The sequence below is a fragment of the Macadamia integrifolia genome, unplaced genomic scaffold (assembly GCF_013358625.1).
Source record: "Macadamia integrifolia cultivar HAES 741 unplaced genomic scaffold, SCU_Mint_v3 scaffold938, whole genome shotgun sequence".
NCBI lineage: Eukaryota > Viridiplantae > Streptophyta > Magnoliopsida > Proteales > Proteaceae > Macadamia > Macadamia integrifolia.
The window spans coordinates 228,795-249,057 of NW_024870587.1; the positions used below are offsets into that span (position 1 = coordinate 228,795).

Here is a 20,263-nt window from a genome sequence, read left to right on the forward strand (position 1 = left end):
TAGGTTGGGCTTAAAGGAGTCAGTTTAGGTTAAGCTTATAAATGTGTCCGGTTGATCAGGTTAGGTGGCTGGGCCATATACTATCTATTTATAAATGTGTCAGGCTTGATTGAGCCTGCCAATGCGGGTCTGAAATTGACACCGAACCCAAAACCCGACCCAAGCATTTGCCAACCCAATAATCAGTGTGCTGGTCACTACAGTGCAAGACGTAAAACCTAATAGCCGGATCCTCACCATACAATTTAACCCGGGGAAAGTGGGCCCATCATTTTTTGATTTGGAGAGCGTCGTGGACGATGGAATGTAATGGCTCGAACGAGAATCAACTAGGTTAATTTGGTCAATTCAACGTAATTCTCCCAAAAGTTCAAACCCTTGGAATCGAAAACCCACATCTCATTTGTCAACGGCTCTCACGACTCACTTCCACAAAATAAACGTTTCTCCTCTTCCCTCTCTTTACACATTTGAAAAACCTCTCTCTCTCTCTCTCTTTAACACCCACCCACTGCTCTTCTGCTCGATCAATCAGATCTGCTTCATTATCAGAATTTTGGAAACGATGAGACGAGACACAGAGAACGCAGGAAACCAATTCTTGGGAAGCATCTCAACCCAATCGATCCGTAACCTATTTCCTAGATCCGCCTCTCACAAGCAGAAGATGAAGTCCAACCCTTCGAAGTCAAAATCCGGAAGAGAAAATACTCCACCTCCCGAACCCAATGTCCTACAGATCAATACTGGCCCTAACTCACCTGTAGTTGCCAAAAAATCACTGTCAAAATCGGTGAATTTCCAGAAAGAGAGCTCTCGAACGGGAGATCAAGAAGAAGCACCGCGAGTTTCTTCTGATCCGGCGGTTAAGGTATCCAGGATCTTTTTTCCCCCTTTTCTTCAGTTTAACAGAAAGTTCGAATCTCCTCACCCTTTTCATGTCTGAATTTTGATTTCAAATTGGTTATTGTGAGCTCTTTGCTAGGTTGTAGTTAGGATCAGACCAGATATTGGGCATGATAAGCAGGAAACTATGACTATTCGGAGGGTTTCTTCTAATTCATTATCAGTTGGAGACCGATTGTTTAGCTTTGATTCCGTCGTGGATTCAAGTTCTTCCCAGGTTCGGAACTTTGCCTTTTAATGCTCCGGTGTACAATGTACTGGTTTTGTTGTTCATATGTTGTGCTTAAATTAAAGCAAATGAAGGTAATTTGAGCTGTTCATTCTTTTACTTTGCTCAGGAAGACATTTTTAAGTTAGTAGGCGTGCCCCTAGTTAAAGATGCATTGGCAGGTTTCAACACTTCTATTTTGTCATATGGTCAGGTACTCGACTATTGACTTTTCCTCTGCCTTCCTTTCTTCCCCCAAACTTTTATTTATCTTCAATGGTTAACCCCATTTGAAGTTCATCCTGAACTAACTTCTATCGATTTCTCATTAGACGGGAAGTGGAAAGACTTACACCATGTGGGGTCCACAGAGTGCCATGGTTGAAGGCCATTCCTCTACTAGTCACCAGGGCATTGTCCCTCGAGTTTTTCAGATGTTGTTCTCTGAAATTCAAAGAGTAAGTGCAACCCCCTTCCCCCTTCTCATTGTCTCCAAAAGAAGAACTTGAATTGCCAAGAAGGGTCCATGTTGATCTTCTGATTGTCATTTAGGAGCGAGATAATTCTCGAGAGAAGCAGTTGAATTACCAATGTCGTTGTTCTTTTCTTGAGGTATTTTTCATTGCTATCATATATCTTATAATTAACTATTTTTTTTCCAGCTTCATATGATTCTATTTATGGCACTCTTTTTCTGGCTGCAGATATACAATGAACAGATTGGGGATTTACTTGATCCAACACAACGGAACCTTGAGGTGTACTTCTGTTTTGTATTCATTTCATTCTTAATCTCATCTTCAATTCTTGCAAATTCTGTTGGTCAAAGCTTTCATGGTTAAATCAGTTTGTTTCATTTGGACTAGATAGGAGATGATGTCAAGAACGGTTTCTATATTGAGCATTTGACTGAGGAGTATGTGACCAACTATGAGGATGTAACACAAATACTGATTAAGGTATGGAATAGCCATGCATCAACCTTCATTGTTTTGGTTGCCTTCCAAATGGAATAGGTGTAAAACTATTACCTTTTTGGTGTTTTGTAACTAAATTCAAGATATTCTTTTTTTGGAATTGTCTTCCTATGCATTCTTTTTTCCATGGTTGCTAGTGTTAATTTCGATGTACACATATGATGCAGGGACTTTCGAACAGAAAGGTTGGTGCAACGACTATAAATTCCAAGAGTTCTCGATCTCATATTGTCTTCACTTGCATCATCGAATCCTGGTGTAAGGTATGTTTGATTTATGCTATGTTGTTGGCCATTCATTACAGTCAACAATCAATAGAGAAGTCCTATGTTAAATTCATGTGGTTGCGTGTAAATAAAAATTTTATGTTATGGATGCAGTCATTATAAGTATTACCAGAAATCTTATTGTTTAACTATTATAGTGCTCCCATTCATTTCCATTTTAGTATATATTTCATACGCTTTTCATGGAAAAACATTATTCTGAATTGCCACAGGGTACCTCATCAAAATGCTTCAGTAGCTCAAAGACAAGCAGAATCAGCCTTATTGATCTTGCTGGATCAGAAAGAAATAAACTTGATGATGAAGGTAGACAGTATGTAAAGGAAGGAAAAAATGTAAAGAAGTCTCTGTCACAGCTCGGGTATGGCTCCATTTCCGTGTCCTTTAATGTTTAATCGCCAGTATTAATCACATCAAGCTGTCATTAACTTGTACACATTTAAAATGTTCTGCTGAGTTATTTTTGAACAAGTTCTCTTAAGGTACTTGGGACATCTGGAGCATTATAAATTTGACTAGACAGTATCAGATCCAGACCATCCGGAAACTGGCCCATAATGTTGCTGATTTGATGCTGATGATATTCTCTAGGAGATTTTGGCCCGGAAATGCCCTTGGCATATGCAGTTTAACTGATGTTGATGGATTAATAAATATGAGAATATGTATGATGTAAATGCGATATGATATCTTGACTATAATGTCATGGTTTAAATCTATTACTGACACCCTTCCATTATGCTAAAATTTTATTGATATAATTTTGCAAAGCGGACTTGTTTATCCTTAGTAGAGTGAAAAAAGGAGCAATATTTTTAGTTCTATGTTAGTTTCCATTACGAGTGGCTAGATACAGATATTTTGTTTTATCTGCAATGTAGATGGGGTTGATTGATTTTTCTCCCCTTTTGTAGGAACTTGGTGAATATTCTGGCAGAAGGTGATCAGTCTGGAAAATCCCAAAATATACCATATGGAAATTCCTGTTTAACACACTTACTGAGGGAATCATTTGGTGGCAATGCCAAACTCACAGTTTTATGTAACATTTCTCCAGATGACAGGTTGTTCAGAATAGGCCATATATTTTTTTCCCTTTCATTTCCCTTTTTTTTTTAATTGGGGGGGGGTGGTGGTGGTGTGGGAGGGGGAGTGTTTGAGCTAGGGGAAAGCTTGGGCTTTTTCCTCTACCCCCTGTCACTAATTTGCTTGAAATGGTTATCCTTGTTGAAACAGATACAGAGTTGAAACCCTGAGCACATTAAGGTTTGGACAGCGGGCAAAAGCAATTCGAAATATGCCAGTGATAAATGAAATAACGGAGGATGATGTTAACGAGCTTAGTGACCAGATACGTCAATTGAAGGTATTGTTTTCGCTGGACCCACAAGTGTAAATTATCTATTATGGTCTAGTGTTCAACCTTAGATTATCTACTAATCTTTGTACTTTTGTTACAGGAAGAACTCATAAAAACAAAGTCAGACGTATACTGCTCAGTTGGGACAAAGAGTGAATACTTTAAAGGAAGAAATGCGCGTGATAGCTTGAACCAGCTTAGGTTAAGTCTTAATCGTTCTTTGATCTTACTCCCCATAGATGATGATACTGAGGAAGATATAAATGTTGACGAGGAAGATGTGAGGGAACTAAGAGACCAGCTGGACAATGTGCATAGTTCCTGCAAGAAAAACTCAAGAGAGCAGATACTTGACGACAAAGATTGCATACAGTCATCTTCCTTGGAGGAATGCTTTGAGCCTAATGTTTCTACTGAACTTGATACGAGCAAATTGCCAGAAGAAAGTAAACTTGAAGAAAACTGTTTGAAAGAGTCTGAGAAGGAGCTACCTTCTCATGAAAATGATGGGAATATGGATAACCTTCTTGCTTGCACGGACACTGCTAGTGCCACTAGCTCTGGAATCAGAAGTAGCCTTTCAATCAGACCATGCCAACGGTCTCCAGTTCTCGAAGGCCCAGCCTTGTCTGAGTCACCTAAAATTGCAGGCACCTTAAAGAAAAGCATACCCACCTCATCACATCTTTCCTCCAGTCAGAATTGTGTCTCAGAGAATCCTACGTTCAACACAGAGGTCCTAAGACAGTCACTTAAAGTAAGGCGATCATAGTCAATCTTCTTTGCGCTCAAGCAAAATATTCGCAGGCCCCACAGAATCTTTGGCTGCTAGCCTTCACAGGGGCTTGCAGATTATTGACCATCATCAGAGAAACTCAACTTTAAACAAATCTTCAGGTGCCTTATCCTTCGAACACTTGTCACTGAAACCGTTTCCAGCAGCAGAAAAAGCTGATGCTGGTGTCCAAACTTTACCAGAATTGCAAAAACCAGAAGAACAAAAATCTGCTTCTTTGCTGTGTGCATCTTGCAAAAGAATGGGACTTAGTGGATCTAGTCAAGTCCAGGATAGCTTCAACATGTGTAATGTGCCAGTCAATGTAGCTGGACCTCCTGAGGGGTTGACAGTCCAAGTGCCTAAGGTAAGTCTATATGCACTACCTTCACACACATAGACACAGAGAGATGGGGATGGGGGGATTATTACGCGGTTATTTGATTGAGTCTTTGACTCTTTTGAACCTGTCAGGATGCTGAAAAGCTTTTAGAAGAAGCCAAAAGGAGAGAGAAGGATCTTGTAAGTCTTTGTGCAGAACAAACAGCTAAAATTGAGCAGCTAAATTATCTGGTGAGAAAATCTCGTCCACTACAATCACTGGTTTCATCCGTACATCGGGTTTTGCATATTAGTGATAATAAAAAAATTATGTAGGTTGAGCAATACAGACATGAGAAAGAACACAATTCCATCCCGCAACAAAGTCAGGAGATTGAAACTTGTAAAGCTTTGGCATATGGAGATATACCAATTGGAACGGGGAACTCATCATTAGAAGATAAAGGCAAGGTGAGACTCTCTTCAGAAGTTCCTTTTTTCGGAGAAGAAAGAGGAGGATTTTGATAGTATGGACATTAAACTGACAACCATAGTTGTCAAGGCGTCCAGGCTCTTTCTTGGGTTTAATGCAACAAACACCTTGTTGGCGTATCACTAGTTTATGTCAATTTGTTGTTGTTTTGTTTTTTTGAGGAATATGCTTATATTATATCCTATGCTTGTCACCTTGTTGACATTTTACTGATTTATGATGGTTTATGTTTATTGTCTTGTTTTTTGATGAATATGCTTATCCTATATAGCCTATGATTTTTTAGATGCTCGTTTTTTCATTTCAGGTCATTACTAGCATAATTGTATTGATGTTGCTTCTATGTTACATATAAGCATAATTATATAAAATTATCATTGTTATATTACATATAGTCATACATTGCATACACACATAGGGCACACCTCGTCGCCTAGTCTCCATTACAATTCTGTTGATAACTGATAGTGCAGCAATACATATGATATCTGTGAAGGGAACAGACTCCCGCACTTCAATCCATAGAAGCTTTTGTAAGATAAGACTAATGCAGTAGGATAATAACAAACTAATGGAGGACCGATGCAATAGAATTCATGACATAGTATTGTAAAGTTCTTTGGTGTGTGTGTGTGTGTGTGTGTGTATGGTTGGGGGTGGTTGGGAGGAAGTATTGTGAAGTTGAAAAGTATGGTCCAATATTCCAAAAGATACATGTAGGTTGGATGATCCAAAATAAGGATTAAAATAAAAATGCTCTGTTACAATTCTAGAATCTTTTAATCAAACCAAGGAAAGAAGGAGAAGAGAAGAAGAGGGAAGAGAGGAGAGAGGAGAGAGAGTCATAACGTAGTCCCAATGGGGGAAAACTAACCTGCAGCTTAGACCAAAATAGTGAAATAACCTAGAGGGGGGGTGAATAGGTTATACTAGTGGAATTTAACTCTTTTCGATGTATAGGTCACAAGTGTGACTATAAGTTAAAAGCGATGCTGAATAAATAAAATAACAACACCCACAACACAAGATTTATAGTGGTTCAACTCAATTTGAGTCTAGTCCACTTCCTACAAGAATCCTCTTGTAAGGTATTCCACTAGTTTTCCCTTTTAGTACAGTAGGTAGGGAAGAAACCTTTACAATCTTTTTATGGATAAGAGTATCCTTACAAATCTCCTTTCCAGGCAGAGAGACGCCTTCACAATCTCTTTAAGAGGTAGAGAGAGACCTTTCTCTTTTTTAGGATAAGAGTATCCTTACAATCCTAAGTACAGTCTAGAATTGTAGAAACAGAAAATAAGAAATAGTGGAATAAGAGGAATACCTCAAGTGTGGTGCAAATGAAAATGAATAATGATGAGTGATGCACCTTTTGTAAAGTCCTCTCTTATGGCTTTGACTTGCACAAGAGAGAGTAGAGGACTTTGATTGAGACTTGAGCCTCTTGTTTGGGATTTGTGTAATAGAATAACTCAAGTAGAAATAAACTTCTTTAATGCTTGCAACAATGCTCTTAAAGCTCTTTCTTAATGAATATTTAATTAAGAGTGATTAGGGTATTTATAGGTGAACTTAGTGAAGCATTTTAGGCAGGGAATCAAGCTCTAACGGACATATTCTGGGTATACCAGTCGACCGCCATCGGTAGTCGATCGACTGCCAAGAGCCGTTGCAGGCAAAAAAATAGCCGTTGGAGTACTTTTAGACAGGCATCGGTCGACCGGGACTTTCAGCCGGTCGACCGCCTATGGTCTCGGACAGGTCTGGTCAACCGGGGCTTCCAGATGGTCGACCGCCTATGGTCTCGGGTGGTTCCGGTCGACCGGGGCTTCCAGCTGGTCGACCGCCAACATGACATGCTCTGTCATACTGACCAGTCACCAGTGTTTTGACTATAACTTTTTGATCCCACCTTGGATTGACTTGAGATCAGTTGCGTTGGAATCACAACTCAATTTCCTACAGCCTCTATGAAGGATTCATCTCCTAATACTAATCTTAAGATTCCCTAAAGTACCCTTAAGTCAGGTTACTGTGTGTTCCACGCCACTTAGTGACTTTCCATACCTGATCAAGGCATGCTCTATGGTCATTCTAATATGATGTAATGCACATGCATGAGGTGAGTGCATATAAGTAGGTGGAAATTACAAATTACATTGTAAATAACTTAATCTATCCTAGTGATCTTCTTCTTCACTTGAATCTTTCATTCTTTGGCCCTTCATCTTCTTTCCTTCTTGTTTGCTGTTTCATGTCTTTAAGCTTAGCTTGATGTCTTGATTCGACCTTCGATCTTCTAAGGGTTTCTTCAAGCTAATCACACTTTATCAATCAAGTTAAAGATGTATGTTTGTTTGTTAACACCAAAACATGGCAAGGAGTGTGGACATGTTTCCCAACAAANCTTGAAATGGTTATCCTTGTTGAAACAGATACAGAGTTGAAACCCTGAGCACATTAAGGTTTGGACAGCGGGCAAAAGCAATTCGAAATATGCCAGTGATAAATGAAATAACGGAGGATGATGTTAACGACCTTAGTGACCAGATACGTCAATTGAAGGTATTGTTTTCGCTGGACCCACAAGTGTAAATTATCTATTATGGTCTAGCGTTCAACCTTAGATTATCTACTAATCTTTGTACTTTTGTTACAGGAAGAACTCATAAAAACAAAGTCAGACGTATACTGCTCAGTTGGGACAAAGAGTGAATACTTTAAAGGAAGAAATGCGCGTGATAGCTTGAACCAGCTTAGGTTAAGTCTTAATCGTTCTTTGATCTTACTCCCCATAGATGATGATACTGAGGAAGATATAAATGTTGACGAGGAAGATGTGAGGGAACTAAGAGACCAGCTGGACAATGTGCATAGTTCCTGCAAGAAAAACTCAAGAGAGCAGATACTTGACGACAAAGATTGCATACAGTCATCTTCCTTGGAGGAAAGTTTTGAGCCTAATGTTTCTACTGAACTTGATACGAGCAAATTGCCAGAAGAAAGTAAACTTGAAGAAAACTGTTTGAAAGAGTCTGAGAAGGAGTTACCTTCTCATGAAAATGATGGGAATATGGATAACCTTCTTGCTTGCACGGACACTGCTAGTGCCACTAACTCTGGAATCAGAAGTAGCCTTTCAATCAGACCATGCCAACGGTCTCCAGTTCTCGAAGGCCCAGCCTTGTCTGAGTCACCTAAAATTGCAGGCACCTTAAAGAAAAGCATACCCACCTCATCACATCTTTCCTCCAGTCAGAATTGTGTCTCAGAGAATCCTACGTTCAACACAGAGGTCCTAAGACAGTCACTTAAAGTAAGCGATCATAGTCAATCTTCTTTGCGCTCAAGCAAAATATTCGCAGGCCCCACAGAATCTTTGGCTGCTAGCCTTCACAGGGGCTTGCAGATTATTGACCATCATCAGAGAAACTCAACTTTAAACAAATCTTCAGTTGCCTTATCCTTTGAACACTTGTCACTGAAACCGTTTCCGGCAGCAGAAAAAGCTGATGCTGGCGTCCAAACTTTACCAGAATTGCAAAAACCAGAAGAACAAAAATCTGCTTCTTTGCTGTGTGCATCTTGCAAAAGAATGGGACTTAGTGGATCTAGTCAAGTCCAGGATAGCTTCAACATGTGTAATGTGCCAGTCAATGAAGCTGGACCTCCTGAGGGATTGACAGTCCAAGTGCCTAAGGTAAGTCTATATGCACTACCTTCACACACATACACACAGAGAGATGGGGATGGGGGGAATATTACGCGGTTATTTGATTGAGTCTTTGATGCTTTTGAACCTGTCAGGATGGTGAAAAGCTTTTAGAAGAAGCCGAAAGGAGAGAGAAGGATCTTGTAAGTCTTTGTGCAGAACAAACAGCTAAAATTGAGCAGCTAAATTATCTGGTGAGAAAATCTCGTCCACTACAATCACTGGTTTCATCCGTACATCGGGTTTTGCATATTAGTGATAATAAAAAAATTATGTAGGTTGAGCAATACAGACATGAGAAAGAACACAATTCCATCCCGCAACAAAGTCAGGAGATTGAAACTTGTAAAGCTTTGGCATATGGAGATATACCAATTGGAACGGGGAACTCATCATTAGAAGATAAAGGCAAGGTGAGACTCTCTTCAGAAGTTCCTTTTTTCGGAGAAGAAAGAGGAGGATTTTGATAGTATGGACATTAAACTGACAACCATAGTTGTCAAGGCGTCCAGGCTCTTTCTTGGGTTTAATGCAACAAACACCTTGTTGGCGTATCACTAGTTTATGTCAATTTGTTGTTGTTTTGTTTTTTTGAGGAATATGCTTATATTATATCCTATGCTTGTCACCTTGTTGACATTTTACTGATTTATGATGGTTTATGTTTATTGTCTTGTTTTTTGATGAATATGCTTATCCTATATAGCCTATGATTTTTTAGATGCTTGTTTTTTCATTTCAGGTCATTACTAGCATAATTGTATTGATGTTGCTTCTATGTTACATATAAGCATAATTATATAAAATTATCATTGTTATATTACATATAGTCATACATTGCATACACACATAGGGCACACCTCATCGCCTAGTCGCCATTACAATTCTGTTGATAACTGATAGTGCAGCAATACATATGATATCTGTGAAGGGAACAGACTCCCGCACTTCAATCCATAGAAGCTTTTGTAAGATAAGACTAATGTGGTAGGATAATAACAAACTAATGGAGGACCGATGCATAGAATTCATGACATAGTATTGTAAAGTTCTTTGGTGTGTGTGTGTGTGTGTGTGTGTATATGGTGGGGGGTGGTTGGGAGGAAGTATTGTGAAGTTGAAAAGTATGGTCCAATATTCCAAAAGATACATGTAGGTTGGATGATCCAAAATAAGGATTAAAATAAAAATGCTCTGTTACAATTCTAGAATCTTTTAATCAAACCAAGGAAAGAAGGAGAAGAGAAGAAGAGGGAAGAGAGGAGAGAGGAGAGAGAGTCACAACGTAGTCCCAAAGGGGGAAAACTAACCTGCGGCTTAGACCAAAATAGTCTGCCGCAGGTTAGTCTTTTAATATATATATATATATATGCTTCAATAATTAAGTAGGGACAGGAATACCCCTGTACCCTGCACTGATCATAACCAGTACATAAGAGGAACCTACAGGACCAAAATACCCTTAAAACTCCTAAAACTCAACACTACCCCTCAAGTTGGAGCATACACATCACCCATGCTCAGCTTGATACAACCACTATGAAAACTAGGAGCAAATAGAGACTTAGTAAACAAATCTGCCAGTTGATCTGAGCAAGGAACAAAATGTGTCTCAACTAATTTCTTCAAAACAGAATCACGAACGAAGTGATAATCCACTTCAATATATTTGGTCCTCTCGTGGAAGACAGGAATACTGGCAATATACACAACTGTTTGGTTGTCACAGTACATTTTCATAGGTTCAGTTATGGGAAAGCCTAACTCCAAAAGTAATGACCTTAACTACATCAACTCAGCAGTGATGTGAGCTATAGCTTTGAATTCTACTTCAACACTAGATCAGATAATGATAATCTACTTCTTACTTCGCCATGTAACCAGATTACCTCCAACAAATGTACAATAACCTGTAGTGGCTCTACAATCATTAGCAGAGCCAGCCCAATCAGCATCGGAGTTGGCAGCTCCATATGATGATTAAGACGATAGGTTAACCCTTTACTAGGAGCACCCTTTAAATACCGAAGAACACGAATAGCCGCATCCTAATGCGTTTTCTGAGGAGACTGCAATAACTGACTAAAGATTTCAACAACATAAGAAATGTCAGGTCGTGTGATTGTGAGATATATCAACTTGCCAACCAAATTCCTGTACTGATGCACATCTTGGAGAAGTTCACCATCACTAAAACCAAATTTTTGGTGAGGATCCATAGGGACATCTACAGGCCTGAATGCAAGCATATCAATATCAGAAGATCCAACACATACTTTCTCTGAGATAAATTGATCCCCTTCTTGCATCTAACCACTTCAATCCCGAGAAAATAATGAAGCTGACCTAAGTCTTTGGTCTAAAAATGCTGTTGTAAGTAGTTCTTAAATTTATAATCTTGACCTTATCGTTACCAATGAGGATAATATCATCTATAAAAACCACTAAGATAACCAATTTATTACCTTTGCGACAAAAGTAGACAAAGTGGTCAGAATAGCATTGAGAAAAACCAAAATTTACCATAGTAGCACTAAATTTGTCAAACCATGCCCGAGGGGTTAACTAGGAGGTTGCTCCATATACACTTCCTCCTATAAATCACTATAACAAAATGCATTCTTGATATCTAACTGAAACAATGGCCAATCAGTTAACAACAAGAAAAATAAGGAGGCGAACAGAGTTCAATCTAGCAACAGGAGAGAATGTCTCAAAATAATCAACCCCATATGTTTGAGTATACCCTTGGCAACTAGACGAGCTTTTAACTGCTCAACAAAGCCATTAGAATGATATTTAATGGTGTAAACAAGTGACACTTCACCAAATCCTTATCGGGAGGTAAATCTTCCAGGCTCTAGGTGGCACGATTCAAAAGAGCATCCGTTTCTACATCCATGCCAATTTTCCATCTAGGGATATGCAGAGATTCAACATGAGTTTTTGGAATGGTATGAGTAGAAAGGTACAATGCATGACTATGGATAGTCGATGGAAGATGAGACAAGGAAACAAATTAATCAATTAGATACACAACTATAGATTTTTGAGTGCACGAGCCTGTACCTTTACGATGAGCAATTGGTAAGTCATCAGGGACAGGAGGGATAGGAGCTTCACTAAAAGAAGGCGGCAGTAGATGCAGGGAATCATCTGGAGTAGTAGTATCAACATTGGGTTGTCCGAGCTTCTTCTGAAGTTGATAAACCTGTAGAGGGGGTACGACGCCTGCAGTAGGGACATTAGGGAATGGAATGAGAGTAGGAATAGGAGGTGGAGCTGTGGAAGTCCACGCAATCCCGTACTGGGATGCCTGGGAAGAAAAAAATGATGTGCCTTCAAAAAAGGACACAAAAAACTCTAACAAAGTTTCAGTGAGAAACTGAGCCATAACACTTGTACTCTTTTTGAGTATGGGAATAACCTAAAAAAATGCATTTAGTGGACCTAGGAGATAATTATCTAACTGAGAATGCAAGTTATGAACAAAGCAGGCACAACCAAAAACACGTGGAGGAACCGAAAAACTTGGCAGGTTAGGAAAAACAATGGAAAACGAAGACTAATCGGAAAGAACTGACAATGGCATGCGATAATTAAATGACATGTAGTTTTTGCGCTCAGCCAAAAATTCTTCAGGACATGCATGTGTAACATAATTGCCCGTACTGCCTCTAGGAGATGACAATTTTTGTGCTCAGCCACCCCATTTTGCTGAGGGGTGTAAGAGTAGCTAGTTTGGTGTATCATCCCACAGGCAACACAAAATTCAGAAATCTCATATTGGACATACTCTAAAGCATTATCAAAATAGAAAATCTTGATTAAAATGTCAAATTGAGTTTTTATTTCATTATAAAAATTTTGAAACACAGATAAGAATTCAGATCAATCCTTTAAGAGAGACAACTATGTAAGACAAGAGTGGTCATCCACAAAAGTCACAATATCGAAATCCAAATCTATTGCTGGTTCTACAAGGGCCCCAGACATTTGAATGTACTAAAGAAAATAAAGACGGACTAGGAGCCACAAAGCAAGATGGAAAAGACACGGTGATGCTTTACCAACTCATAGGTTTCAGACTCTAACTTTATAACAGACTTAAAACTAGGGAATAAAATTTTCAGCCTGGACAAGGACAAATACCTAAGACAGTGCCATTGGAACGGAGTCACATCCCAGAAGAAGCAGGAGTACCATAGTAGAGATAATATGAACTATCTTTTTCATGCCCTCCACTAATCGTCTTCCTCGTGTGAAGATCTTGAAAAACACAGTAAGAAGGAAGGAAATTTATTGAGCAATTTAATGACCTTGTTAACTGAGTCACTGAGAGGAGACTTAATGGAAATTGGGGAACATGTAACACAGAGGATAGGTTAATGGAAGATGTAGGTGAGATAGTACCATGACCTAAAATAGGTGTTGAAGTACCATTTGCAAGAATAATAGATTTAGAGGTGGTTTAGGAGAAAATGACTTAAACAGGGATGACTTACCAGTCATATGAGCAGAAGCCCTTGAATTAATAATCAGGGGGTAGAAGTAGTGGTAAGGAGGGTTGATGTACCTGGATAAGCCAAGGTAGTAGCAGATGTAGACACAACCATTGGATGTATTAGAGGTTATCTCAAGAGTTTGCAGATGCCTTAGTAATTGATTGATATCATCACATAGACTGGTAGAAGAATCTCCTAAAGAAGTCATTGGTTTTGTATCATCGGTAGACACCATGTCAGTACCATCATCTGACACTGCATGAATAGCTAACTGGGCTGCCCACTCTGGCTTGCCATGTTTTTCCCAACAAGTCTCTATAGTATGATTGGACTTGCCACAGTAAAAGCACTGGCAGAAGAATGATCAGATTGCTATTCACTAGAACCCCGACCAATAAAGATACGGCCTCGCTCACGACCTTGGCCACATTCACGTATAGCAAGGAAGGCTAAATTATCTTTGGTAGAATAATCAGGCTTTGTAGAAGATGTCATATGCTGAAGTCTGGAGTTAGTATCATCCATTTTAGGGAAAGTTTCCCCAGCAAGTAAGTGGCCCTTTATGCCTTCAAGTCATTATTCAAGCTAGCCAGGAATTTGGAAACATTACGCTGAGCTTTTAGTTTGTCAATATCTGTAGTCAAGGGATGGGAAACATTGAGTTCTTCAACCATTCCCCTGAAAGCACTATAGTATTCTGGTAGAGACTTGTTAGATTGGGAACTTCTCATAGAGACCATAGATACGAGTCATATTCTTCTCTTGAGAATATGTGTCCTTCAGATCATCGCATACACCTTTCGCAGTAGTGTGGAACATGACATTGGCAGGGACATCGGGTTCCATACTATTCCATAACCAGTTCAATACTAATGTATTTTCCTTCATCCATTCATTATATCCCACATCAGATGATGAAGGAGGAGTAGAGGTAGTATATTGAAGTTTATCTTTGGCTATAAGAGAAAGCTTCACAGACTGATCCTAAAGTAGGTAATTCTAACTTCCTTTGAGCTTGATAGAGGTAATCTGGATATTCATAGTAGGGGTAGTATTTTTTGTCTCAGCCATGAGGAACCCAAAAATTGAAAAGATAGGGTTGTTGATGTAGAAGCAAAAAATCAAATCACTTGTGTGTAGATCTCTATAGCACCATAGAATGGAAGATTCTAATGTATAGCAATAGTATCAAAACTTGATCTCACCAAAGTTATCATCAAATCAATTACCAAAACATCAATTACCAGAACTATGGGGACAAAAAATCGATGAAGTAAGAAAACTTTACAAAAATCGATTTTGGGCAGAAGGATGGTGGCACCGATCCAAGGTCTTCAATCTTCAGTTTAGTAGCAGCTTATCGCGATCCAAATAAAAAACCAGCACTACATTAATGAGAAAAGGAGTGATTTAATTAATAGTAGATGCAGCAGTAGGCGGTTGCACACCAAAGAGGTTCAACGGAAGAGAGAAATCAGCAGAGAGGAAATTATGAACCCTAGGTTTGATCACAATGGCTCTGTGTTATAGCAAACACCAAGAAATACAAAAATAAACAACCAATAGATCTACACAACACAGAGATTTAACAAGGTTCACACACTAGTGTGGTGTGCTACATCCTCGGGCGAAGAAGATGTTTCACTGTGTAGAAGAGAGAGATTACACACAAGTAACGATGAGAAAACTCGCCTTGAAATCTTAGCTCGAAAACCCCCCAAATTATAATGACTTGCTCAACAAGACGATAGTACATTATATACTCCTCCAAGTCACGGGTCGCCATCAAAATATCACAGATCTCAAAAAACTTCCCATTTGGGTCGCCACCAAAATATATCAGAGCAGATCATTCTTCAAAACGGATCAAATATTCGAGACAAACTTAACACTTTGATATCATGTTACAATTCTAAAATCTTGTAATCAAAGCAAGGAAAGAAGAAAAAGAGAGAAGATAGGAGGCGAGAGTCACAAACTAGTCCCAAAGGGGGGAAATTAACTTGCGGCTCAGACCAGAATAGTTTGCCGCAGGTTAGTCCCTTAATTTATATATGCTTTGTTGTAATAATGGGTTTTAGGAAAAGTATCAGTTACCAAACGGACCCTAAGGGGTTTAATGGTCTTTGTAATTCTCTAGAACCTTGTCTCCATTGTTATAAATAAAGAGGGCTGGTGTTATATTAGACACAAGTCATTATCCCATTCAACATGGTATCAGAGCCTTAGGATCCGAAACCCTAAGGGCTCTCCCTCTTCTCCATCTCTTTGCCTCTTTCTCATTTCTCTCTCTCTCTCTCTCTCCCAATGCCTCCTTCATCTATGCCTTCCACTCCCCTCTGGATCTTCTCTAAGGTTCTACTGCTTTTCCTATTCCTCTTAAGGTATTTGGTAGTGTTTTCTATGCTCGCGATCATCATCCTTATGGAAAGTTTGATCTTTGTGATCTTCGATGCCTTTTTCTGGGGTATGCTCCTACTCAGAAAGGCTATTGGTGTTTTCATCCTCCTATTTGGCATTGGTTTGTGACTATGGATGTTGTCTTTCACAAATCTACGTCATACTATACTACGACACCTCTTTAGGGGGAGTCTCCTTCCATTGTAGAAGATATGCCGCCATCTCTTGAAATTACTATCCTTGCTAGTATCCCGTTTCAGGGGGAGAGTGACACTCCTACTTCTCCTACTGCGCCTTGGCCAAAGATAAGTTTGTATAGTCGCAGAGAGCAGACTCAGACCATTACACATCTAGCATTTACCCTACCATATCAATCGTCTCCTCTCAAGCTTGATCTTGTCCCCTTGGGCCCTGGTAATTCTCCTTCTCCTTCTGTTGATCAGTCTCTTAAGTTGCCTATTTTTGTTCGTAAAGGCATTAGGTTTTGTACTTTACATCCTATTGTTAAAACTGTTTCTTATGGCTCACTCTCTCCCTCTTACTATAGTTTTGTGTTTTCTTTTTCCTCTGTGTCTATTCCTCATACTTGGCTGGAAGTGAGTGCAGACTCACAATGGCAGAGAGCCATGGTTGAAGAGATGCATGCTCTGAAGAAGAATGACACATGTGATCTGGTGTGTCTTCCCTCATAAAAGAAGATAGTTGGGTGTAAATGGGTCTTCATAGTAAAACAAAAGGTTGATGGTACAGTGGATCGGTACAAGACCAGACTTGTTGCCAAATGCTTCACACATACTTATGAGATTGACTGCTAGGAGACTTTTGCTTTAGTTGCTAAGATGAACACAATTCGTGTTATCTTGGCTTGTGCCGCCAACTTAGATTGGGATCTCCAGCAGTTAGATGTGAAGAATGCCTTCCTTTATGGGGAACATGAGGAGGAAGTGTATATGGACATTCCTCCTAGGTTCACTTGCTCCAAAACCCAATGGAAGGCATGCAAGTTGAAGCGTGCTCTGTATGGGCTGAAGCAATCCCCACGTGCTTAGTTTGGACGTTTTCACAAGGCTATGGTTGCTACAGGTTACTCTCAAAGCAATGCCGACCACCCTTTGTTCATCAAGAGATCAGGTGGGAAGATTGCTATCCTAATAGTCTATATAGATGATATTGTTGTTACTGGTGATGATCTGGTAGAAATCTCTCACCTCAAGAGATATATGAGTGAGGAATTCGAGATCAAAGACTTAGGAAAACTTTGTTACTTCCTCGGTATTGAAGTTGCCAGGTCTTCTCGTGGGATTTACTTGTCTTAGCAGAAGTATGTGCTTGATCTTCTCTCTGAGACAGGCATGTTGGGGCGTAAGCCGACAGACACTCCTATTGAAGCTAATGGTCACCTGAGTAGCAAGGGAGGTGATCCGATAGATAAGGGGAGATATCAGAGATTAGTGGGGCGGTTGATCTATCTCTCTCATACACACCCTGACATAGCATTTGCCGTCAACCTGGTTAGTCTATACATGCATGATCCCTACTCGACTCACATGGAAGCTGTGCTGCGTATTCTCCAGTACTTGAAATCTGCCCCAGGATGTGGCATCCTTTTTCTCCTCATGATCACCTTAGGGTGGAGGCCTTCACAGATGCGGATTGGGCAGGTTCTCCTGATGACTGCAGGTCTACTATTGGTTATTGCACCTTTGTTGGTGATAACCTTGTTATATGGCATAGCAAGAAGCAAGTCGTGGTTGCCCGTTCAAGTGCTGAAGTAGAGTTCTGTGCTATGGCACATGGCATTTGTGAGCTCCTATGGCTTCATGGTCTTCTCACTAATTTGGTTGTTCCTGCTACCCTTCCTATGAAGCTCTTTTGTGACAGTAAATCTGCCATTAGCATTGCTCATAACCTTGTCCAGCATGATCGAACCAAGCATGTGGAGATCGATCGATACTTCATCAAAGAGAAGCTGGATATAGGCCTTATCACTGTGCCTTTTGTTCCCAGTAATGAACAACTGGCTGATATATTTATTAAAGATCTTAGTAGTAAGATGTTTCATCCTATTATTTGCAAGTTGGGCATAAATGATATTTTTGCACCAACTTGAGGGGGAGTGTTATACTAATGGGAAGTAGTATTAGTAGTAAGATGTTTCATCCTATTAGTGAAAGTGTCAGTTACCAAATGGACCCTAAGGACTTTAATGGTCTTTGTAATTCTCTAGAACATTCTCTCCATTGTTATAAATAAAAAGGGCTAGTGTCATATTAAACACAAGTCATTACCCCATGCAACATACTTCAATAATTAAGCAGGGACAGGAATACTCCTGTACCCTATGCTGATCATAAAAACTCAATATGTTCAATGCAAGCCCCCACAAATATTTTAAGTTGTTTCCCATCTTTCTAACTTTGAAGATGGGTGAATGCCTTAGATATATTTTGATACTCCTGGTTTCTTTTCAATTTCCTGATTCTACGTTGTAATTTCTGATATTTACAGCTCCAGGAAGTGTTGGATCTTAAGTACGGAAATACATTTGACACAAGTGAGAGGGAAGTGCTTCTGAAGGAAATTCAGATTTTCCAGAGCAAGTTGCAATCGTATATGGATGCAGCTGCTTCGAATGAGTCCATTGAGAAACAGACGAGCTGTCATTCATTGTCAGAATCTATCCAGATGAGGAAAAGTGTAGATAAGAGTGAAGAAGAAATTGAGAAGGAAAGGCAAAGGTGGACAGAGATGGAAAGTGAGTGGATTTCCTTAACTGATGAATTGAGAATTGACCTTAAATCAAACCGTCAACATGCAGAGAAGGTGGAGGCAGAGTTGAGGCTGGAAAAGAAATGCACGCTGGAGTTGGATGATGCACTAAACAGGGCCGTCCTTGGCCAATGTAGGATTATAGAACACTATGCAGAGCTGCAAGAGAAGTATAATGACTTATCCGATAAACACAGGAAAATCATGGAAGGTATTGCTGAGGTGAAAAGGGCAGCTGCAAAGGCAGGAGGCAAGTGTAAGGGGTCCCGTTTCGTCAAGTCCCTTGCTGCAGAGCTCTCAGCCTTGAGAGTAGAGAGGGAAAGAGAGAGGGAACACTTGAAGAAAGAGAACAAAAGTCTTAGAATCCAACTTAGAGACACAGCAGAAGCAGTTCATGCTGCCGGGGAGCTCCTTGTGAGGCTGAGAGAGGCAGAGGAAGCTGTATCAGTTGCAGAAGTAAGTTGAATATGTGGAGATGTAACTTACTTTCATGAAACACTATTTTTTGATTAAATTTTAATGAGCTTTTGTACTAATAAGTGACGCATGGCTTTTTTCATGGGTGCAGGAGAACCGCATGGTCGCTCAACAAGAGATTGAGAAGTTGAAGAAGCAAATGGAGAAACTGAAAAGAAAGCACAAGATGGAGATGGTGACAATGAAACAGTATCTTGCAGAAAGCCGGTTACCGGAATCTGCACTGCGGCCGCTATACCATCAGGATTCTGACATAGCAGACAGCTTCACAGCAGCATTTCCAAATGACGATCAAGCATGGAGAGCTGAATTTGGATCAATATACCAAGACCACAGGGAACTACAGTAAGAATTTGGTGGTGACTGAAGTGCAAGCATAACAAGCAGCACAACAGACCCTACTTGGGTCTCCAAACATATGACCTGGTTTGGTTCAGTCATCAGTGTGGTGGTATTTGCATTTCTTAAGATTGTTCGACTCTGAATAAGGATCATAGATGATGTGTGTATAATAGCTGAATATATATATGTTCAGCGAATATGAAGTGTGAGATTTCAGTACTATCATGATGATCAGGTTGATCCACTGAATTGTTGGGTTCCACCATATCAGTAATATTTGTCCATTCCTGTCATGGTTTGAGTAATTGAAATATTGATTCAATCTATTTCCTTATTTTAGTGAAGTGTAATACTAAAAAATGAAATTCACATCTTATAGCAACTAACAAGATATAAAGTCTATTGAGTCAGAAACTCCAAAAACTCATAAAAGTGAAAAAAAAAAAATTAGCTTCTTCTTTTCAAGGTTTTCAATCTATTATGGCTGATTTCAATCGAAATCGGTGGAGACTGACCCATTTTTTATACCAAGTTCTTGAACCTTGATTCATGAAAGAAATGAGTAGCCATTTGCCAACAAGGATAAATTTCTTGACAAACTAGCTGACAGCTCAGCTCATATAAATACTAGGGGAGAGGTTCACCACCCTATGAGTGTGACTCTAAGGAGTTGTTGATTCCGTTACTTGTACTTTTCTTTTATTCATTGAGATTAGGTTGGTGTTTAGTGT

The 20,263-nt window shown here is 39.6% G+C and overlaps 1 protein-coding gene across 1 annotated transcript; it reads left to right on the forward strand.

Annotated features, from left to right (window-relative positions):
- The first annotated feature begins 431 nt into the window (after positions 1 to 431).
- Positions 432 to 19,866, forward strand: LOC122070501 (kinesin-like protein KIN-12F). The gene is made up of 16 exons (XM_042634663.1): positions 432 to 871; positions 986 to 1,123; positions 1,245 to 1,328; positions 1,447 to 1,572; positions 1,667 to 1,726; positions 1,819 to 1,872; positions 1,981 to 2,073; positions 2,259 to 2,354; positions 2,591 to 2,739; positions 3,293 to 3,442; positions 7,763 to 7,892; positions 7,987 to 9,027; positions 9,135 to 9,233; positions 9,318 to 9,452; positions 18,453 to 19,169; positions 19,282 to 19,866. The coding sequence occupies exons 1-16, from the start codon at positions 566 to 568 to the stop codon at positions 19,537 to 19,539; spliced, it is 3,636 nt and encodes a 1,211-aa protein (XP_042490597.1). The 5' UTR covers positions 432 to 565; the 3' UTR covers positions 19,540 to 19,866.
- The last annotated feature ends 397 nt before the right edge of the window (positions 19,867 to 20,263 follow it).